Here is a 23338-nt window from a genome sequence, read left to right as displayed (position 1 = left end):
CCTTATAAAGACGCGCCCCGGCGCGCTTCGGAGCCACACAAAAATCCAACCTTGTAATTCTCCGATTTCATCCGTAGAAAACCCGCAACCGTAGCGGGGCACGAGCAGAATGTAGACATAAAAGGCGGATAAAATGCAATATAGCCTCTACTCACCGAAGAGGGAGTTGGCGAAGCCGTACCACACGCAGCCGGCTTCTCCTATGAGCCAGCGTCCCTGCGTGCTGGCCGCGAAGCTGAACGGAGTCCCCAGTACGCACACCAGCAGGTCGCTGATGGAAATGTTCACCAGCAGCAGGTTGATGGGCGAGCGCAGCATCTTGTAGCGGCAGAACAGCACGAGCACCAGCAGGTTGTTCACAAGTCCGAAAGTGCCGATGAAGCCCAGGAACACGGACACCACCAGGTTCCCGGTCGGAGTGAGCGTGGACCGGTCGGAGCCTCCCGCCTGGTGCCCTTCTGCGGCGCACACGGCTCCGTTGACCCCTGCGCAGCCGCTCAGACTCACGTTGGATACGATCATCGCAGTCCGGCGGCGCCGTGACGGCGCACGGAGCGGCGGCTAATGTTCCCTGAGCATCTTATTAGACCTCGCTGCGGGAACAGGAGGAAAAGAATCCGGCAGCCCGACACTTGTTGCAGCGGAATAAAGGTTAAATGCGCCGGAGTCGAGTAAAAAAAAAATATTGCTTTTGAAAAGTTTGGTTTGGTTTTTTTTTTTGTGGGTGTTAAAACTTTGTGTCTGGATTTAATTGGTTGGGTGGCTGGAAAAATATATTATTAAAAAAATAAAATAAAAAACTTTCTGCTCTGTATTCCACCGTGTGGCACTCTGCGACGCGCTCTTTCCGCCGGTGCTGCCTCTGACAGACACCTTCCTCCCCCCGTCCCTATTTATATAATTATCCTTAGACTGGGGGGGGGGGGCGTCGGTGGAGCCCTGTCCAGACCTTCGCCATGTGGCTCAAACGCAGCGCAGCGTTATCAGATCCCACTTCAAAACTTTGTGGAGCTCCAGTTTCCAACCCCCCCTTCCCAACCACCACCACCACCACCACCCCCAGGGCTCCTCCCCACTTCCGCTTCCGCCCTGCGGGGTGGAGAGGCTGCCGCGCGGCGCTGTCCGCGGTGCTGAAGACGCGTCTCGGCCCAGTTTTTTTTTGATGTTTGACCCTCTTTTTACAGTTTTTAATAAGAGATCAAAGCTGCTTGGATTCATAGTTCTGCGTAGCAAACGTGGGATCAAAATATTCAAATTTTTACACGTTTTAACTTCTCTGGTGTGACCCCGGGACTCCCAGGATCTTTTCCTTCTGCACTTCATCCCATCAAACCTATTCAGATTTCCGGGCGTTTGTTTTCAGTTGTTTTTTAATTTTATTGAGCCGACGTCTGAATATCAGGAGCTGTGGTTTTTACCCCCACCTGCGCTAAAAGAACCAATGTAGCGGTTTCTGCCTGGAAGGATGAGCAGCAGTAAAATGGTGAAACGCTTGTGTCATCTGCTTGTGCATCTTGAGAGACTCGGCGTGCTGCCCCATCCATTAATGAAAGCAAAAGTATTCTTTGGAGCAGTTTTATGCCTTGCTTATAGTTGTAATGTTCTGTGTTTTAGCCAAAATATAACAAATCGCTGATACATAAAGTGCTGCCGCGGGCCCGATCAGAGGAACATTGTGTTCAGGACTAATTAGGAGGTTCTGAATTATGAATGTTTGCTGTATTTATAGCCGTGATGTTCAGACAGGAGGGTAGAATTTAACCGTTTCCTGGAGGCTCGTTTGCCGCTTCAAGGTCACGAAGGGTCGTCAGGTTGATCCTGGGTCCGTGAAGTCTGTGTCAAAACGTCCGGGAATCTGAGATTAGCAGGTATGTGATTGGCTGATTCCAGACACTGGTGACGTGCCACATAAACACACAGCGTAACAACACGGCTACACCCTGGCGAGTCGGGCTCGGCTATTAGCTGCTAATTAAATGCAAATCCTTGCGGTCAAGCTGTGGTGTTTGGCGTCAAAGCGCGACTTAATTGCAGAGGAGAAAGTCTGCCCTCCGCAACACTTGACTCCGCTAACGCCGAGCTCCAGAAGCGGTCGGTGGGGACCGCCGTCACGGCCTGTCCCAATCCCAACCCTCCCAACAGCCCCTTTGTCTCTCTGAAGGTAATTACCTGTGAAAAGTGCACAGTGGCATTTGCACTGACGCTCCCACCTGTAATTGGGTTGAATTAAGACACTTGGGCTCGGTTGCGAACGCCACCCTCGTTTAATCATCTCGGTGGGACACGGTCAGTTGGTATTTAGTGGAGTTTCTAGGCCAGCCGAGTTGTCCCCCCGTGAGAAATCATCCAGGAGAACAAGGTACAAATGTGGTGAGAAGGTCGACACTGAGAAAGCTGTTTCGTGCTCATTATTCCATTTGTTAGCGACTGTTATCATATTAATTCACTTTTCCTGAGGAAAAGCTGCACTTTTTGCCCTTTAACCTCGCCAATAAGACCGACATGCGTGCGTTTTATTGCGACCATAACTTTAACAGGGAAGAGGTTTGTTCTCCTGTGTTATGGTTCTATACACGCGGCCCATTTTGTTAATGGTCTCATTACTCAGAAGAGTCAACTCGCAGCCTCTCTGTTGTATTAAAATAAAGCCAACTGGATTTTCTGAAGGTTTTATATTTGTGATAAGAATATTGAGGTGCATAAGTGGAAGTGCCATAAGCAGCTAGCTAAATATACATACTTAAGTCCTGTTTACTCAATTACTGTTAGCTTGATAGCTTTTTTGTAGCACTTTGTTAGCCTGAGGCTAGTGTTTGGGGGTTAAAATTGCATAAACGATCTATCCAAAATCTCATAAAATAAATAAACGTCGGGTAAGTCGGTACGTAAATGCAGCAGTAACTGTAACCACCAGGGGGCAGCACCTACGGCGGCTGTGTGCTTTTTCTTTTTCTAATGTTGCTCTTTCCTTTAACTTCAAAATAGAATTAAAGCTTAATGAGAAAACATTATTTAATGAAGCGCTTCTATTTTTTTTTAAAGATATTAGTATAGAAATCCATTCATCTTAAATGTAGCTATAATTGAACTCTCATTTAAGACGACAAGGTAAAAGCAAATAAGATAACTTTAATATAATGGATCTAACAGACGCGCTAACACCAGTTATCCCCTATTTCCTGAATATTGGATCCATGTTGGCGGGCACGAATTCGTAACAGCTTCTCTGTCCTTGTACATAACGATAAATCTCTGTATCGTCTCGGTGTCGGGCCGAGGATACCTCCGGCCGCCCTGGCTCACAGAAAAGATTACGATGGGCTTGGTGCTGCGTGCACGCCGCTATTGTGTGAAACTCAAACCGATAGCGTCACGGTTTCCCTGCGAGTGCAGAAGATCCTTGTTGGCAGGAGACTATTTCCTAGAGGGAGCGGAGAGGAGGGAAAGGTCACCAAATATTAGGGGTTTACACGCTGTTCTGGGATCGCCTGCAAAATCTGTTTATTCTTTGAGTCCCCACCTCCTCCTCCTCCTCCTCCTCTTCCCCTCTCACCCTCTCAGTCCCCTGACTCCTCCCCCTCCTCCCTCATCTCTTACCCTCCGCGCTGACATTGACCTTGGCGGCGCGGCTGCTGTGACTTAATATGCCCCAGGCTTTAAGGAAAGCTCAGATGAGACGCGATAGCATGGATCACATAGATTTATGGGTGCCGGTTCTAATACGCGGGTCTGCCACGGCTCCTGGTTTATCTGGACGCGGGCCTCACTCGGGATGTTTTAAACGCCTGCCATGCAGCTTGTCATGGCGTGATGCAGGAGAGGGGAATATATCTGGGCTGGGCAGGTACGGCGAGGAGAGGAACGCTGACTGACAGGTGTCAAATTAAACGCACCGGACGCGCGTGTCCACCTTGAGAGGGACGCGTCTTTAACATGAAAGCGTTGTCTTTTTTGACCAGCGTTCCCGACTCGCCTCGACTCTGCCGAGTTCCTGCTACGAGTTCTGTCGCCGCCTCGGGTGAGGCGATGGTTCAGAGGTGAACTTGCCATCTAAGCCCGCGGGACAAATATAGCATCCATGTTGGACCTGCATGTCTCTGACTGTCCTGGTGGTCCATGTGAAACAGGAAGCTTCAGGCTGATGCCCTGGACTGGTGGGGGAGGTGAGCAAGGCCTTGAAGGCCCCTCAGGTCCTGCATGGTAGGTGTCCACGGCAGAAAAGGTGTCTTATGACACCAGTTGGCTTCCATTTTTATCATGAATGAGCCTGAAAAACCTGCCAACACAGACCGGGCCGGTGATTTATGGTCCTGTCCCGAGAGTCCTTGTTGCTGTTGCTCACATGTCCTTAAATCTCAGCCATCGTGCTTTCAGTGCATTTATGTGCTCGATCAGCGTGAGGTGCAGAATAGCAGGTTAGCCTCTGATCGCTCCAGCGGTGCTTCTTCAGAGGTGGCAGAGTTCAGCACCGGCTTCCACCTGAAAGGGGGAGAAGCATCCTAATGGACTCTCCCTGTCCACCTTTTGCCCCTGGTCGTTTACCCCCACCATGAGAAAATTCACCCTGTCAGAGGCACTTTTACATGAGCACAATCTGACGTAAATGGAACTGTCGCATTATATTATCGCATGCCGCCTCCTACAAAGAGGAACGAACAAAATGAACAGCAATTATTCTTCTATTTTCTATCGTTTTTTCCCTGCTTTGATCTGATTTCTTTGTGTTTGGTCTCATCCAAGTCTCCTAAAATCACACATGTACGTAAAGAACGATATATTGAGTTTTAATAACACAAAACCTTTCAAGGCGACAACCCAACGAAGTTGACGTGCGTCCGATTTGGTCAGGTGCTGTCTCTCCGAGACGCACGACACACCGGGCGAGCATCAAAACGTGATTAGGACATCAAAGCAAAAATGGCCTTCGAAAATCTTTCGGGTGAAATTACAGACCCTGAGTGCTGTACTCAACTTCAGGGCCCAAATGTAGCTGTAATCACAGGGAAATACACACTGTCACAAAGTTCCGAGCTTTTCACCAGCGGAAAACGCTGTTTTTAACACTACCGTGACACTCGTCAAGTCTTGGGTAATTGGTCAGACTCTAATGTGCCAGCGAGGCTCGCTTTGAGTGAAAAAGCATTTACGCTGTGTCTTCCCGTCTTTGACGCTAGCCTACACGTTTTGAACGGTTGATCTGTGACATAATAGTTTAAAAACAGGGAAACGGTTCAATAATAATAACTTGAAAGGGGGCCGTGCGGCCACCTGTCACACGCTAGCGGGGCATCAGTCAATACACAGATTTCCCATTAGTGTTTTAGCACAGGGACAAGGATGGAAGACCAGTTCAGATGGTATTCAACGTAACGGAATCTCAAAATAACCGTCAAAATATCATTTGTGGTGTATTTAAAAGCAGAGCTGTAACCCCCCTGAGGCGCGGCCCTCAGCTATGTTTTCAGAAATGTCATCCAGCCATCACAATTCTCTTTCTTTAACCTTTTTTTTTTTCCAAGGGCCCCAATCGTCTGCCTGTTCCGCGGAGCGTAGAGAGGGTCCGCCATCCAGGTCCGTCTAAACCGAACACCCGCTGAGCAACGGCTGATTGAAACAAGAATTTCTATCCAAAGAGGCAGAAAACAGCAGAAGTTTATGGAATTGAGCACAGTGAGGGTTTGGCCACTTTTACACACAGGCGCAGCAGGCGCCCGATTTGTTCTCCAAGGTCACCTCAAGGTGAAAACAGATGGTTCAGGAGGATAATTCTCCAGCTAGCATAAACGCGTGGGACCTTTACCTGCGCGGCCTTTGGGCCGTTGACTCCGTGAGAGCGCCAGATTCTTGCTTCTGGTTCGGCCTCACGTCTTCTGTACTTGTGTTGAGCTCAGCGTTCAGCGAACCTTCTTTTACTGACTAAAATCAATATTTCGCAGTAGGAATATTCAATCCGTCCTCATCACACCTCGGCTTGTCTGTCAGCACGGTCATACTTTCCGCTGTCACATGAAATGCATTGTGGGATACCCAACTGGCCTTAAGTCCACCTCTGATGTGTACTTGCTAGAATGGAGGGAACAAGTAGGGTTCCAGTCTGAGTAGAAACAAACAAACCTGGTTTTCTGCCTGATGTTGTAAGAGCTGCAGGGAAAAGAAGCCACGTCCTTTTATTTAGTGTCCGTGAATAAATGCTTAAGTAAATGAGAAAAAAGATTCAGCTTCCAGCTGAAATGTGGACTCTAACATGGACTCTAATGTTCTCGTCTCCCTGGAGGTGGGACACCGCCTGCACGTCCAATCCGTGGCCGCCAGGAATCACAGATAACACCACAAATACTGTGATGGGAGAGGCGGTGGAGCTGGGATGAGTTCAGATTGCGGAGTTACGGAGTTACCAAAGACGAGTTCACTCCCTGAGAGTGAAGCAGCTGCCTCTGGGGAAGGAAAGTGGCCACTAAAACAAGCCAGCAACTCCCAAAGCCTCCAGTTCCTGATTAATTGATGGTGACTGTTGTCCCCTGCCAGCCGATTCCTATCTGGACCTGCCGGGTCGACTCTGCCTGTATCGATGCGCAGACACTCCGACACCAGAAGGCCGATTTTCAGTCTCGCTGAGAGCGGATAAATTCTCCCCCTCAACACCTTATTCATCATCTAAGCCGGCAAACGGCAATGGCAGCGTCCGTACTGGGCTTTGATCTGAATTTATGGAGCATGACTAATGGTTCCTGTCCTTTAATGGGATCTATCAACACACGGCCACCGCAGACACACTTATTGGCGCCGTGCGGTCATCGACGCGGGCCGGGAGCAGAGCCACAGCTGGTGTTCAGCTCCCGGCGGGCTGAGACGTCACGGATGTGCGGCTGCAAGGATCAAATACAGTCAAAAGAACAAAGATTCCGTCCGCGCGACTGTTTCTTCACGTTCTCGCGTCTTGAGCTTGTTTCGGTCTGGCCTCCGTGCGCAGACGCAGGCGAAATTCCCACCAACCCGCTCAGACTCGATGGCATCAGGGGTTTGAGCGGAGCAGTTTTGGTGTAAGCGTTTCCACGGTTTCTGAGGGTGTTGGAGCAACGCGGCCGGCACCGAGCCGCTGGATCAGAGCCTTGGCCGAGGCAGCGATGAGCCCCGTCGGTATTAAACAAGCTCAACGGGCCTGACTGGTGCCACTGGGAGAGAGACTATGGGAGGGCCGACAAACCTGTGGGGAGAGCTTATTCATGTAACTCGGACAGTAGTTTGGCGGAGCTGTAATTGAGTCGTTGAGTTTGGTGTTTAGCCGAGTCGTCAACTCTTGGTTTGTTGATGGTCCTCCACCTGAGGACCAGAGCCAGTCTGGCCCACCTGTCTCACCACAAACTCGTCTAGACACATCAGTGGGTGTCAAACTGGAAGTCCTGGTGGTTTAGGACTTCAGCTCCCGTTGCGCCGTCGTTTTTCCTTAATTCAGGATTTTCCGGCGGCTGAGAGCCAGTAATTAAGTTTGTTTATTTTTTGACTTGATTAAGGAGGCGAGGGTTGATTGGACCCATTACCAGAGTCTTCTGTGATTGCCTCCTTGAACACAGATCTTTTTCCTATTAGTCGTCTTCAGCTGTAAAAACTAATGAATGTTCGCCACTCTTGGGCATCCTCCACTTCCTGGAGTCCGAGCTTTTCCACGTCTTATTTAGCTCGTTTGCGCGTTGAGACGCATTTTCCATCAACGCGCCTGTTGGAGCCCTTTCAGAGCTCATTTATGACGAGTCTCAGAACTCTTTGTCTCTTTTTTAGGTCGGTGACAAACAAATGGAGAGGAAAAAAAGACCCACAAGCCGAATCTGAAAGGGACGCAGTGCTAAAAGCTCTGAGTAGCCAAGTGACTGCGCCGTAATTGTGGAAGGCAGTTTTTTGTTCTTCCACAAATCGGACCTTTTCTGAGACCGGCTGTGTTTCCAGGGTGATGAAACAATATTTTCCAGGTGTGAGGATGGAAGGCGCATTAGTTGGGTAACATTTTCGCACTGGCACTCTAAAAACTTTAATGGCGTTCAGCCTGATTTCACCAGATTCAACAACACTTGCAGAGGCGCTGACTCATCACATTCAGGCTTTGTGTTCTCCGAGCGTCCCTCTGTTCCTGGCAGAGTCTCAGCAGTCCGTGTTCCCGCAGTCCCGCGCCTCATTTCCCCCCTTTCATAAAGCTCAACGTGTCCCCGAGGAGGTAAACACAACGGAGTGTCAACAGAGAAGTGTCAACAGTTGCATCCTGGGACGTATGTTCAGAGGATGCACCTAAATATTCCTTAAGATTGCAGTTGGTTCTGCGCTCTCACTTTCTTCCCTCTGCTTTTTATACTCCTATGAGCCTAAAAAACCTGTGATTAATAATAATAATGATCATCACAATAGCTAAAAGAGCTCCTCTTCCTGGTTTAATGGTGCGTTCCCTGGTTCGAGCCACCATTAGGAAGGCCCGCCGACATCAGTCCTGGATTCTATTGAAACCTCCAACAATTAGCCGTATTATGGAACTGTTAGCATAGCCGTGCCCCCCCCAACCCCTTCCACAATAATATAATTATAACAATTATGCAGGTAATTACAGACATTGCAGACACTCCACAGCTCCCAGTGCAATTTGAAACTGATGATACAGAAGCTTCGTGATGTGCCGCTTCTGCTGCTCTCCTTCATCTAGCGTCCATCTTTTCTCTTTTTTAAAAAAAATTTAATTGACATAATTGCTCATCACATGGGTCTAAAAGGTCTGTTTCCCAGGTGACGTAACGTAACCATTTAAACCGTTGAAATGTCAGCTTTCTTCAGGTTTCAGGTGAAAACGCCACCTAGCGGTGGTTTAGGGGTCATCAGAAATCTGGGAATGTCTGATTTCATGACAGATTTAGCATTTTGCTAAACGCTAGGCGTGTTCGCCATCTGACGACAATCTGTGGTAAAGCTGTGGCTCCCTGGCGGTTCAGCCGATATAAACATCAGAAGCCGCGTGACACGAGCGCAGGATGACCTTGGCCACGCCATCGATAACCGTGGCGGCCGAGTCAGCAGTGTTGTACATCAGACCTGAACCGGAGAATCATTCTTTCCATTTAAATGAAATGTTGCTCTCGTAGAAGCAGCCAATCGATCGTGCTCAGTGGTGCCACCTCTGGCGTGCACCTGCTCGCCGCTTCTTTAAGGGAAGGGCTCAAGCATCGCCCCCCCCCCCAACACCATTTGTGCCGATGACACCACAGCAGCAGAGCTGAAGGAAGTCCTGGAAGAGCAAATGTCTTTCAGCCTGATGCAATTATTCACCAATTTGCCTGAGGGGGCGCGTTCACCACTTAATAAACATGTGGGATACGAAGGAGTGTGAAATTAGAGCGCACGGCTGTGTTCTCTGACACTGGAGGAACGACGGGCTCCTCAGGGGGATTCAGCCGGTGCTGAGATCATGAAACAACAGAACCGCACCGCTTTGCTCCCAGGTAATATTTGTTCTGATCCAGAGCGGCTCAGACGGCGGCGTTTTGGAAAGAAACTGCTGCAAAAGTCAATTATCCTTTATTTTTGCTTGAATTTCTCCGCGGTGGGGGTGGTGTCTTTCTTTTAAAAAAAAAAAATGGCCGTGATACACTAGATTCTATTCCCACACGTGCGTTAAAAGACGGAGCTTTTTCCTGACGGAGCGTCGCGTTAAAACTGACAATCACAACCGCGCTCTTCCGCTCCAAAACACTTCGCTTCGAGCTTGATCCTCCAACCAAGAGAAAATCAGAGGAACGTTCGTCCCAAACGAACCCAAAACTCGCTAGTTTCGGTTTTACTAAAGCAGCAGACGGTTTTGCCGATTCATGTGTTTATCGGTGCGGTTCTAGTGACGGACGCAACGGTTCAACCTCATTATAACACCAGCTCGACTTCCTGTATCAATTTGCACTCCTGATCAATCTGTGATTGATTCGAACCCTCTCGAACCCAAGCCGATCGCTTCCCGACTCGCTCTGACGTTTGCGGGCCGGTTCTCCCCCTCCGCCTTCCGCATCTCAGCAGAGCAATTTAGAGACCTGAGCATTCTGGGCCGGGCCTGTCGGGTACAGCGAGATTTCCGACCCAGACAACCGCCGTCTCTAATCACGTCCTGAGGGACTGACGGAAACGTAGGTACAGGTGAGGACAGACAAACAGGCGATGAGACGGGGGCCGTTACGTAAACAGAACCTCTAATAGAGCTGGAACCCACTCCAGTGGACCAATCAGGTGTTTAATCTGGCCCGGCAGGAAGTTAAGGGACTTGGGTTTTAGTTGTCCTCTGATTTGTTCATCGGTTCTCCAACTTTGCTAATTTTAGCTCAGGGCGGCAGGTGGGGTTCAAACTGGAAATCTGGGACAGTCCTGCTGTCTGACAGATGGACCAATCAGAGGACAGAAAATAGCACCCTGGAAAATTCCCAGTGGACCATCAATCCCAAAATAATCCCATAATACTCTACAGCCGATATCCTGGTTTCCAACCATAAATGTCCCTTCGTTTGAGTTTTTGGAATTTATTTTTGTGATCAGAGACGAGACGCCCGCAGCCCCACATGCGCACGTTCCATCTCCTTCCAATCAAATGGACCAGTCTCAAGGGACGCTTTCAAAGGTCCAGTCGTCATCCTGGCTGGACGACTTGATTCCATCTGCAGAGATTAAGAACTTCCGTCCGCTGTCTTGGACGTGTCTGACCTGCAGAGGTGGATGAGACCATCGTGTCCGTCCACATCCGCGTGTCAACTTCCTGTGATTGACGGAAAAAGGGACCTCCGCTGTCACCGTGTGCACGGTGCTCAGGACAAGACTTATGTCCACGTCACGTCCCCGTTGCTTCCACCCTGATTAGGTGGAGAAGATGGACGGAGGGGTGAGAGAACCGAGCCCACATCTGTTATGTCTGCGGACGCGGCGCTGACGGCTCAGATGAGTGACGGCGGAGAGGCCGAGCAGGCGGCGAGCTGGGCAAACCCTCGCCGCCTCCGCCGCCACCGGCTGTTTAAATATGCTGGACATTCAGAATATGGACGTTTCTGAGACGACCAACGTCAAAACACGGATGGAACGGTGGCCAAATCCCGTTCAGAACTAGAGACGCGCTCCAGAAAGGTCATGAGTAAGGTGTGTGTGTGTGTGTGTGTGTGTGTGTGTGTGTGTGTGTGTGTGTGTGTGTGTGTGTGTGTGTGTGTGTGATAAATTCATCATGGGATCTCCAGCCTTCCAGGCAGGTGATTGGCTCATTTCTTCCTTCTGATCATTTAAAGATCAAAGAATTTGAGGGGCGGGGGGGGTCTACATTTGTAGCATTTGATCCAACGAGCGTGAAGCTCACGGACGCAAATCGGGAGAAACCGAAGTGCTGATGACACAGTTCAGTCTTGCGCATGTTTTACTATAATTCGAGGTTTTTCCATCCAGCTCATCCCTGAAACGTTCCTCACAGACGACCATCACAGCTGCGGAGGGGAGCCTTGTTTAGCTCCTTGCACACATTCCATTTAAAAGTATTGATCCTCTAGTTTTAGAATAATTAAGGTTCTGTGTATTTAACCCCTCGCGGGTTATCACCTTGGACGAGGTCCCGAGAGCCATCGATCTGGCCGCCTGGATCCACGTGTGAAAGGGGGCTAAACCGCCTGCATGGCTGCCGACCTCTGATGGTGGCGATAACCGCTCCGCGCCTGCGTTTCACATGGAACGCCACGACGTGAGGCGTCGTGGTTAGCGGTGACGTTCTAGGTCTCCATAACAACAGGAGTCCTCTGGAATTCAGAATTTTCAGATTACATCCCACAAAACAGCTCGCATTATGGCGTCCGACTTCATTAGCGGAGTCTGCGGAGCTACAACAGTGATGAGTGTTTGTTATTTTAACTAAATTGTCGCAGTCATTTGACTCCTATTTATGCCTGAAGCCTTTTAAACGGTAGAAATGAGGCTCTCGAAGCGCTAAATGTTGGTGTTTGGAAAGGTTTGGGTCTTAATTGGCTCCTTGATGACAATAGGCGTGAAATGAGTCAAAAGCATTTTAATTAAAAATCAAGCTCTTTTCCGGCATCATTCCTGCATTTTGTGACAGTGAAATTTCAGCCTCCTTGATTATTTAAATAAAAAATTGATAGTTGATTGTTTAATCCCTACGTGCCCGCAGACGCCCTTGATTGTGTCCCTACAGTGAAAGGGAATAAAGACGGTTTCTTTTGTAGTTTTTGGTAATTGAAGGTCATTTCAAAATAAAATCTGAATGGTTAAAAGTTAGCATGGGGGTCCTGCTGAGGGTTTACTCCAATAACCCCATTTTTTAACAACCAGCACCCATTTACATGCGTAAAGGCCAAATTTGAAGGCTCAACCAAGCTGTTGAAGCAATACTTTGACTTTCTTTGATTTACCCTTGTTACATCTGAAACTCTAGACCCCGATTTGCATTAAACCAGTTGGGCGCGTCGATATCACAGTGGAATGAGGCGTGACGCCGTGTGACCCAGTTTAAAAACTCCATCTGATGGATATCTTCCCACAAGGTAATGAGCTTCATAGCAGGTTGTCTTGGATCTCCAAATGGAGGGGAGCGACCCTTCCTCTGCTTTTTCATCCGACGTGGCCCAGAGTGGCTCCTGCGCTCGGCTGGAAACCCTCATTTGCTTTAGAATATGGATTATCTGCCGGCCGCAGAGGTTCCCATTCGTTCCCAGCTGTGAGGTTGCAATTTTAAAAGCGCGCATATATGTTTATAAAAATGCGTTTAGTTTTCCGCGCCGAGCGATATACGTGACGATTCGCTTTGGAACGTATGAGGCCTGGAGATCCTGAGTGTGACCATGGTGGTAAAAGCATGCCTCCTCTTGATGATGTCCGGGTGAGTTCCCTTCCATCCCCAGTCTTTAATTGTGCTCCTGCAGTGAGGATAAAAAGCAACATGTCAGCTGGCTGCTCAGTTCTAAATATAACAGGAAACATGGAGGTGGTGCAGCCTGTGTGGCCATTCATCAACCTCCCGCTCGCTCTTAACATTTTCCTTTATTTCGCCTGGGGGGGGGGGGGGGGGGGGTTGTGCCGTTTTCCCCTTATGGTGCAACGTTAGAGAGTTTGGAGCGCTCAAGTGCTCTCAAGAACCCCCCCCCCCCCCCCCCACTAAGACAAAGTCCGTCACAATGCCTACGTGCTCACATCTTTTCCTGGATGCTAACATTGATTAGTCGTCGGTCACGACGGAGCAGCCCTAACACTAACAGCCTCCACGGAAACACCCGCACGCTCACAGCACGTTTGCGGCGGATCGCTAATGGCAAAGGTTGCAGCAAACAGCAGCTTGAAAGCAGTGAAAGGTGGAGACGGGATGAATGGGCTAATCACGGGCTCCGGGTGTGATGTTGTTTTCAACAATACGCAGTCTCTTTGGCAATTATTTGATTCACTTTTAGCCGTTGCCAGAGAAACAAATGGTTCCTGGAGTGTGGTCGTAAACAACACAACAATTATCTATCGATATCGGACTGTCAGACGACCACAAAAGCAAAAGCACTTGGATGCAGCACAAGGAATAATAAGTAACCCTAAATGCGAGAGTTTAAAAAGAAAAAGGGGGGCCACAATCTAATGAACTATTACAGAAGAAGCTGATGGAAAAGATCTTATTTAATACACTGAAGTTCCTTAAAATGAACAAAACCAGACTCGGTCCTTGTATCTCCTCTTCCCTGACGTGTGTGTTGTGTGAAGCTAGGATGTTTATGTAGTTCGCACCCATCTGTGGGGAGGGGGGGGGGCTCCTTAGTCTCCCCAGGAAGGAGCATCGGGGTCTGGCCGTGAAGGACAGGCAGATGTTGCGCATCTTAGATATTTCGATGCCACCAGAGTTTATGTTCAAATCAAAACAGGAAGTGCCGTTAGCTGTTATGAGCGGTGTTCTGGAAGCACTCCTCCTTCCTGTCCCACCGGGGCGACAGGATCCTTCCAAAAAAGTCTTTAAAAGAACCTGTGTGGGTGTGAGGACGCTGCAGAGTTTGTGCTACGGTGTGGGAGCGAATAGCGTCCTGCTGTCTGGCTTTATGTGTTCGGGCTGTAAAAATATGGTCCGCTGGGCCGTGACATAATCTTAGATATGATTGCAGCGAAAGGCCATTTCACCCGCAACAGCCGAAAAGCTGAGAAGTAGGGGAATGTAAAAAAACAAAAAAAACAATGGATGATTGTAATACGGAGCGAGGGAGGGATGGACTATAGATTAGCTCGGCTATACATCCATCAGCGCCGCCTGCACACGGGGACCACTACACACTCATAAAGGCATTCTGCTGGAATCCCACTCACCCTAATGATGAGCACAGGTAGGGCTGGGTAATAACCAACCCCCGGCCAATTCCAGCGTTATCCAGAGCCGCGTGACAGGGTGAAGCGGCACAGAAAATGAAATGGATTACCGTGGAAGCATATGTCCTTTAACGCCTGAGCCGAGCGTGTGCACGCCGCCCCGGCAGGTGCACGTGTGGGAATGAGAGAGCGGCTTTGGTTTGTTCACAGGGGAGAGGTGGCGTTAAAGAGCCGGAGCTTTAGATGATTGAGGCAACTTGAGGTTCTGCAGAACCAACTTTGAGTCCGCGATCCAGTCAGATAAAGAGGTTTGATCGGATCCATATTTCACGGTGCGTTCGGATGCTGGAAACTGCTGTTGGTTCCAAATCCGAGACATTTGTGTGGCCTGAATCTGCGCGTCTCAGTCCAGATGCACGTCTGTGGGGTTTTATCTACGTACACACTGCAGGCTGAGGGTACTTCCTGGCTGTTGTTATGGAAACGTCAGACCTGTGATAAGGCAGGTCTGGAGTGTTTCAATTTTTCAAAAACTTTGATTTAAAAATCAAGAGGCCTGGAGGAAGGTGGATCTTTCTGCACCGCCTGTTTTCCCATAATCCCACTTCCTCTGAAAGGGAACAGGCTTTCGATTATTCTCACAGATGTTGCCGAACTTCTTCATATTTTTACATTATTCGGGTTTTATCCTCGTTGACACAAAAGTCCGACAGTTTTCCGACTGAGTTGGTTCCAAACCAAACCGGAGCAGCACGAGTCTGACAAGCTTACCGTGGTTTCAGCGCCATTGACCAGTACAAACCAGGCCAGCGTGGGTCCTGTGATACTGGGATAGACTCCAGGACTCCAAGTGACCCGGATAAGGAAGAAGCACCAGATTTCGGAGTCTTGTTTTTCATTTACTGGATGAAATACAAGTGAGCCAAGCCTATGACCCTGAGGAACCCCTTTTTTAAATAAAATACACATTCGCTAAATCTACATAAACCTGGAAAAACTAATTTCACAGCCAGTTTAGATTCCACGAAGGTTTCTAAGAACCCACCTGGTTTCAGTGTGTCTGATATCAACCTTTTCAATCGTATTTCTTCCTAGAAATCGATGAAATTTGTCACCTTTGATAAATTACGAGAAAAATCCCCAAAGAAATAAACAAAAACTACATCTTCCGAGCCAGGTTGCTCACTTCAAACCCGCCATTAATCAGCAAAAAAGCATTTCCTCGCGACAGACCCATCACTTCGATGGTCGCGGCGTCGGGGAGGAAACGTGAGGCCGCGAGGAAGTGATGGAGGGACCGAGCGAGGGGAAAGGATGCAGTGTAAGAGGAGAGCGGGGTGAAATATGATAATTTTGGGTCTGGTGTCAGGCGGCGACCGTTCCGAATGCTGACACACTTCCCGTGCACGTATAAGATCAGGCTGGCAGCTGTCCGCTCAGCACGCTGTCTCGGAAATTAAAGGTCGTCGGCGACACTTTACCAAGAATCGGGAAAAGGATTGACCACAGGGGGTTGAGCTGATCCGTTTGGTCCTTTTCCCGTATTTACCCATAAATTCAATAATCGATTAGAGGTTAATTAAAGATTTGATTGAGACCCCGGGGGGAATTTTTTATACTTCGCACCGTGAAATCGGATCAGAGCGACCGAACGATCCGCATCCGAAACGAGATCAATCACTTAGACCTGATAAATGGCATCGACCCGGCGATATCAGGAGGTTGTCATCGAGCCGGTAAATCATCAAGGTGTGCTCGTGCACGCTCTGCCAGCCATCGATCTCCGGGGTATCGATGACGCCCCCTCCCCCCTCCCAGCACTCGTCTGTGCCGCCTCCTGGGTGAGAAAAATCTGAACTCAATTCTTCCAGGTAACAGAAGCATCTGAACCAGGAGACCCAGGCGTAGACCCCATCATACACATCCATCTTATCTATGCAGATGTGAAGGTTTCCCCCTGCACATTTGCTTCGGTTCCGGTATTTTCGGAAGTAACGGTTAAATCTCGAGGCGCCTTCTGGACTGAATATCTGCCCGTAAGAGAAACGCGGAGGCCGTCGGCCCCCATTACTCACCCTCACGGTTGAAGTGACACAAACATCAGCTGACAACGGGCCCGGCGAGCTATTCATAAACAACAGTGACGGGGGCGCAGGGCTGACATTTCACGTCTGTTCCACCCCATCATGCCTGTTTGCAGTAATGGCTGAAACAGGAGGGAAGAACACACACACTCAAACACACACACACACACACACAAAAACTTGGCGCCCTTGCACAATTGAAAGCGGCGCTCCTCAGGGTCGATGCAGCAGCTTCGTTTTGGGAGCAACATATGACTCCGTTTGGAGCCAGAAAGGAAGCCGGACAGCACTCCGCTCTGGGAACATCGGCCAGTAATCCATCAGGACCACCTGAGCGTTTATTCGGTGCTGAGAGAAAAAGAGATTTTGGAGTGATGTCACAAGTTTTCCCGACTGCTTTGTAGAGCTGTTAGCACTGGTTTCCATCCGTCCTGAACTGGGAAAAACCCTGGTAGCAACCTGAAGTTACCAGGCGACCGAGCCAATAATGTGATAAAGTTAAAGACGACGTCGCCGACAGCTCTGTGACATTTAGGCACCGGTGAAGATGATCAGAGCATGTGGCTGCGTTTTTGGAATCTGTGCGTGGAGGCTCGCTATGAAACCCGGTGCGTGACCAGTGACATTTTCTCCTGACAGTCCCGTCACACTCCTCTCAAATCCAAGTCGGAGCCCCACAAAACCGTGAATGAAAAAAGTTAAAAAAATTGTCCTGTGAACCATGTTTCAGAAACCAAAACTCTCCTCTCGGATTATTCAACCGCATTTAAGAATCTGGCACCGTAGGTAAGCCACAGCGGCGGGAGGCGGCAGGGCCACGATGGGGTATTATTAGTAAAAACAAAGGTCTGGAATTGAGTCCATGATTCGGGACAGGGAACCGTAACCGCGTGTTATCGTCACTTCAGTAATTATTCCTCAAACACACCAGCAGGGTTTTTTTCCCTCCAGAAAACAGTAAGAAAATGCTTTATTCTGGTATTCCATTAACTGGGAGCGCGGCCCCGAACGCCGAGCTCGGCAGAAGCCGCCCTTTGACTCCTTGTTATTTTCCCTCTCCTCGTGTATCATGTGAGACAAACAGGTAAATAAATAATAGCGCAGCTACTTCAGAAGTGGGTTTAATTATCCACGGGCAGCTCAGCGTGAGGACGGGAGTGTTTTTATTTATTTATTTATTTTTCTGAAGGGGCGACAACCTCGGCGCCTTGAACCTGGTTGCACACACACCAGCACCCAGTGAATGCAAAGCCATTCATCATGGTGTCACTGGGAAGGCTGTGGGGAGGACTCCTGGGTAAAACGCCGTTCAAATTAGAATTCTATTTCACACCTCTGCTTAGCTCACGCTCGTCAGACGGGCCCGCGACTGTTGACGTTTGCGCACGGGCGTGCGCGGGACCCCTGCCGTTAACTTCATTAAGCCGCTTTGTTTCCACCCGGGAAAACAATCATGTGTTTTCATATTTATTCGTGTTTGCTGTGGATGTGCGTCTCAGCCGGCAGAGCGAAGTGATTTAAAATGACATCTAATATAATGTGCTTGCGTTAAATCGCTCTTCTGCCGCGCAGCCGTTAGCTTAAAGTGTCGGGTGGAATTATAGTTTCATAAAGACAAATGTTCATAAGCCAGGCGGCGTGCTTCTAATCGGAACAGTGCTTTTTTCCTTTTTTTTTTTGCCTTAATTTCCGGGTTAAACATTTTCATTTTTCCACTGAGGAAAACACACAAGCCGCTTCGCTGCTGATGGTGCACAAAACCACGATAATTTTAGATCAAAAGCGCACTGATGAATGTGCACGTTGCGTCGTTTTGTGGGTAAAGAGCTAAAAATGGTGGAAAGTTAATGTTACTTTATCTCCTGACTTTTGAATACTAAACGTTAGTGTCTGTTGATAACGTCGTGGCCCTTTGATCTCTTTCAACCTGTTAAACTGCAGGTCTTTCATGTCTTCACACGTATGCGCCTGTAACATCGGCGGTTCCAAACTGTCGCTTTGTTCGAGCAAATTTCCGAAAACCAGGTTTCAGCCCCTTTGATCTTTGTGATGCCTCTGAGGAAATCTAAGACTCGCTTTGATTTCTACGCACGTACACTTTGATGGATGCAATCAAAGCAGATTTAGAACTTTCAGGGAAAACCGCCCGGAGGACGTCCGCGAAACACTAGAAATCAGCGCGCTGCTGCGCCTGCTTCCTGCTCTGTGGTCTGCAGCTCGTCCACAGCTTTTATTTTCTTTACCTTCTGCTGCATCCATCAGTTCCTCTGTCGTTCCTCCGTGCTGGATCCGTTCTCCTTTATCTACGCTTTTCTGATTAGGCCGATAAATCTTTCTGAAATCCAGGAGTGAGATCCAGGCGTTCATGTGGCGGCGTGGGGGTAGGTGGGATTGCCCTGGCGAAGTCCGACGCGGTCACAGCCGGGGTTGTTAATCTCACCCCTATCAGCGGATGCACGTGCGGCCGCCACACGCAGGCAGAAACCCGCGCCGGGATCCGAAGAGGTTATTAAATGTCACGTGTACCGCTTGAACCATCTCAAAGGTGACGGAAGATCATGTGATTGCACCCTCAGTCCTGATTGTGAGCTCGTCTATTGTCCGTGTGCGTCGCCGTTAGCTCGGTGTGAATAGGCACCTTAATAGGCACAGAGAGATGGATGGTGGGGGGGGGGGCGTTCATATTTGCACCGCCAATATCGAACACGGGTCTTACAGGCGGTTACATCAGGCGCACTCGTACATCACCAGAGGGTTTTTATCTGCATTAAATATCATGCGTGATTGTTTGTTCAGAGAAGTCGATGGGAAGTAGGGAAGGGGGGGGGGACGATGTGTTTTGGCCGGGACAGAGTTGCGCCGCTGGCGGTTGTGGTTGTAATAATTCCAGGGGTGTGCTGGGTAATAGGAGCGACTGTCAGTGCTGCGGTGAAGGCCGCGTCCCCGCTCAGCCTATAAAAATGCAGATAAGGAAGCTTTCATGCGACCGTGCGGCCGGATTTGAAGGCCGACTTTGAACCGTTTGCTCTTCTTCTGAGTTTTGTCAGAAGAATAAATGAAATGAATGAAAGGCGGCTTTGGCGCCTTCGTCTTTACCAGCTAACATCGGCTAAACGGGAGGAAAAGCAATTTAATTCGCTGTTGCTAAAAAGGCCTCCGGCGCGAGTGAAGGTATGGAATCAATCAACAAATCCACGAGTCCCTCTGACACCCGCCCGCCAGAAGTCAAATGGAAGGCTGGATGGGACCAGGGCTCCAATAAACGGCTCCTTTTAGGGACCATTTGTTAGCTGCGGTTCTTCCACAGTTTAATCTTTCACCATTTGATGGCGTCTCACAGAGCGTTCCCGATTCTTCTGATTTGGCAATCAGGCCGAATTCTATATCAGTCCCTGAGGGGTTTGCAGGCCAGCGTGGAGGGAAAACCTGCACCGTTTTCTGAATGGGATTTTACAACCGACTGACTCGATAGGCAACATGTCCGATTTTGAGATTATTGTTCTCCGGCTGATGACGGACAGTCGTCACCATAACGTCTGAAAATAGAAAGTGTGTCATCCTATCGTGGCTTTTTATGGAATAGAGTGAGGGTAGAGACAACAGACGCAGCGGTGGTGGATCCTGGATCCCCCTCTTCTTCCAGGGCTCATTCCAGGCCCATGGCTGGGCTCCAGGCCAAGTCCAACCCAGTTCTGTTGAGGTGGTCCAAGCACTCGGTTGGGATGCTTCCAAAGAAAATTCCAGATGGGAGTAGACCCCAGGGATGAGCCAAGATGCACTGGAGGAACTACAGTTCCCATTTAGTCCTACAAAATTCTGGACAATTTCGAGAAAAGGAAACATGATAAAAGAGCTGTTGAAGGAACATTTTACTCACATATCGGTAAAAGTTGCAGATGATTCCGTTTTGAGGGGTGCGCTCAGACGGAGAGAATGATCGACCCCAGAACCTCATGGGAAAAGCTCGGTGCTGGGTAGCTAATCTCTGCCAGCTCCGGTTGTTCCTGGGAGTTTATCAAGTGTGTGTCTGTCTCCAACACCCAGACAGTGTTCGCTAATAGTGGATTTAAACTCCTATTGATTCTACCTTTTATTTTATTTTTTTAGGGATATGGTAGATTTTACCGTGCTCCGCTGAGCAGCGCCGAATCCAAACGCCCGAATCCTTCAGGAAGCAAATAAAATCGCACCCTCCTCTTAGTGTGGCGGCACCATTCTGCCGGTGTGCAGAACAATTTCAGATTAAAACACTGTGACATCGTTGCCGCGGGCAGCTAATGGTCTCGGCTGCACGCGTGTTTACTGCAAAATGACACAACGGCAGAACAATTTGATGTAAGCCGCGATAAAGCGCAGCGTAGATAGACTAAAGTGCTGAATCGGTCCCAGGGGAAGTTCCCCGAGTGAGTAATTGTTCAGGAAAGTTAAATTATGTTTACCTTTGCGATGAGGAAGCCATGGCGCCGAGGCTAGCGGTAGTAGATGGTAGTGTCATGTTCTATCTACCTTGTTCTTGGGATTTCGGCTCTTTGTTGCCAAAATCCGGAAGCGCGATCTATCGTGTCTGTCAGCTTCGAGGCTTTATTCCTTCAGCAGAAGTAAAAACCCTCCCACGTTTTTTTGCACCCTAGTTGAGAAGCCCCTAAATAAACAAGTACGACTTTGAGAAGATGCAAAGCTAAAGTGTTGAGGTCCCAACCGCCCACCACAGGATGTAAGGCCAGTACCCTGCCCTCTCCGGTATGCTCACATCTGAATGCCAACAACAGACCTGTAGAGTTCTGTAGCGTAGCTGACGTAGGGATGCGAATAATGTCGGTGACACGACTTCACAGGTGTGTATCATCAAAGAAACAGGGACGGCCAGTCGTCTGACAGCTAGCGAAATTCGCCAGCTAGCAAACTCACTCATCCATGTGGATACAATATTTGGCAATTTTAGCAATGTCAGACTTTGATGTAGTTTCAGCTAAGGACAGCAACTCCCCCCAACCCCCCCGATCGGTGAAGGCTGTCTCGAAATGGCGCCGTTGTGTCGTCAGAACTCTTCCTGTAACAAGCGCGACGTGACGGCAGCTGTTGACGGGTGTAAGTCCAAATGAGGTCCCAGAGGTTGTCTGGTCACACTGACATTTACAGTTTCCCTCGGGGTGGCGGTGGTGGTGGTGGGGGGGGGCATGAGGGTCGATCTCATTTGACATTCTGACGCCTGAAAATGAAACCAGGTGAAAGTACGAAGCGAACTGAGACGGGAGAGGAAACCGATGTTTGGAATGGACCAGATGTCTAACTGCCCCCTCTGAGCTTTAGCTTCGACCCTGTAGCGTTGGCTAATGTCCTGGGTCTTGAAGGGGGGGGATCGGGACAGAAACAGCCCAACTATGGTTGTGTGCTCCCCCGCTGAAGTCGGCTGTAAACGGAGCGGAGACAAGGTGATTGGGAAGAAGATGGTCTGAGTTTTAGGGCTCCGCTCGAGGACCGACCCTGGCTGTCAGGCGCATCACTTTTAGCATTTTAGCTTCAGGTGCTAACTGTCACTCACACCTGTTTGAATGATAAAATCGTCAAGTATCAAAAACTAAAAGCGAGGCGAAGACCACACGCCTCCGAGGTCCCGGAGGACAGGAAACACGGATCAGCGTGAGAACAAACTACAATCGCGGAGCAGAGGCGTCGGCGCTGGATCAACCTCTCTCCGTCAACCTTTTCTGTTCTCCGCCCGTCAGCGGCGTTCTTTTTTTTCCTGCTCTACGGGGTCGGGTTGCCATGGATACGGCGGTTCTTACTGGACAGCTGCCTCTGTGATGGTTGAGCAGGGAAAGAACAAAGGTCCCACGCGGTCCAGAGTTGGACGGGTTGGGTAGAAATGATGCATGGAGTCGGAATCTCGGGCAGAATCTGGTGTCTAAAATCTATCGTGTGATTGGTCAGAGCTCTGGAGGGGGCGTGGTTAATGTGGCTAACTGTTGTGCTAAGTGATGGATGGCGTTGAGGTTAGAGTTCATCTACAGACACACAGATGGGTCAGAAGCTGTGGCGTGTCCTGCAGTGGGAGGGGCCTAGACTCAAGAGTCTCGCCATCTGGAGAAAAGGAATTTCCTGGGTGCTTGTGGAGGGTTCGAGTTTACTCGTCTGGGTCCACACATGCATCGCCACTTGTGGAAATCCAATTAAATCTGTGAGTGGAGGTTCGGGGAGGTGGGGGGTCATGCAAATGCACAGCTGTGCCCCCGCCGCTCCTGTAGCGGCTGCTGTTGATTACACCATCGCTGGAGGACGGTTTGTCCCTGCAATTAAAGCAAAAACAAGACGCCGCGTCCCAGTAAATGTCATTACTTAACATCGCGTACATTTGTGCACAGGTCGTGTGGAGGCCTTCTGCTGATGTGCTGACAGGTCATGTGACCCTCCAGTTCCTCACCCGTCAAGACGGCGCTAATAAGAGGTATTTATGCCTTTAATGGACGCTTGGAACAGTCTTAAATGGTTCCAACTTGCTTAAGTGAGTAGAACATCTGACATCACAAACTAATAATGGTCACTTATCTCGGGAAGGGCTTGCTAGCTATAGCGCCTAAAGGGCTAGCTTAGGGTAGCGGCGATGACAATGTCGCTTTGCGTGCGGTTGAGGATCAATGCGTTGGCCCGCGCAGGGCCGGCTCCGTTCCCTCGGAGGAATCAGGGTCTCGCTTTGGCAGGACGTCGATGATGACGAATACAAACAAAGCCTAATTCATTCCGATTGATCCGTCGCATCCCAGAGCGGGAGGGCTGCCGGGAGAGCGAGGCTACCATTAATTACAGAGTGACTTCGCCGCTCTGAAAGTCCTGCAGAATACTAAAAGACCAGAGCTAAGCACACGCCGCGGCTCCACGTTAGCATCAGCCAGATGAGCCGCGCAGCCTCCAGGTGGGATTTGATC

General features: G+C 49.4%; 1 protein-coding gene and 1 long non-coding RNA gene across 2 annotated transcripts in view; one reads left to right on the top strand and one right to left on the bottom strand.

Moving 5' to 3' along the window:
• Window positions 1–971, bottom strand: part of LOC130538926 (pinopsin-like) — a 28189-nt gene extending 27218 nt beyond the window's left edge. The window contains exon 1 of the mRNA XM_057056972.1: window positions 156–971. Coding sequence (XP_056912952.1) covers window positions 156–522 — 367 coding nt within the window. The 5' untranslated portion in view covers window positions 523–971. The remainder of the gene's footprint in view (window positions 1–155) is intronic.
• The window catches only part of LOC130538944 (uncharacterized), a 51895-nt gene that overhangs the window by 25071 nt on the left and 3486 nt on the right, over window positions 1–23338 (top strand). Inside the window, exon 2 of the long non-coding RNA XR_008954000.1 lies at window positions 22778–22860. This is a non-coding gene — a long non-coding RNA (uncharacterized LOC130538944). The remainder of the gene's footprint in view (window positions 1–22777; window positions 22861–23338) is intronic.

The sequence above is a fragment of the Takifugu flavidus genome, chromosome 15 (genome assembly GCF_003711565.1).
Source record: "Takifugu flavidus isolate HTHZ2018 chromosome 15, ASM371156v2, whole genome shotgun sequence".
NCBI classification, from domain to species: domain Eukaryota; kingdom Metazoa; phylum Chordata; class Actinopteri; order Tetraodontiformes; family Tetraodontidae; genus Takifugu; species Takifugu flavidus.
This window is presented reverse-complemented; position numbering and strand designations above follow the sequence as displayed.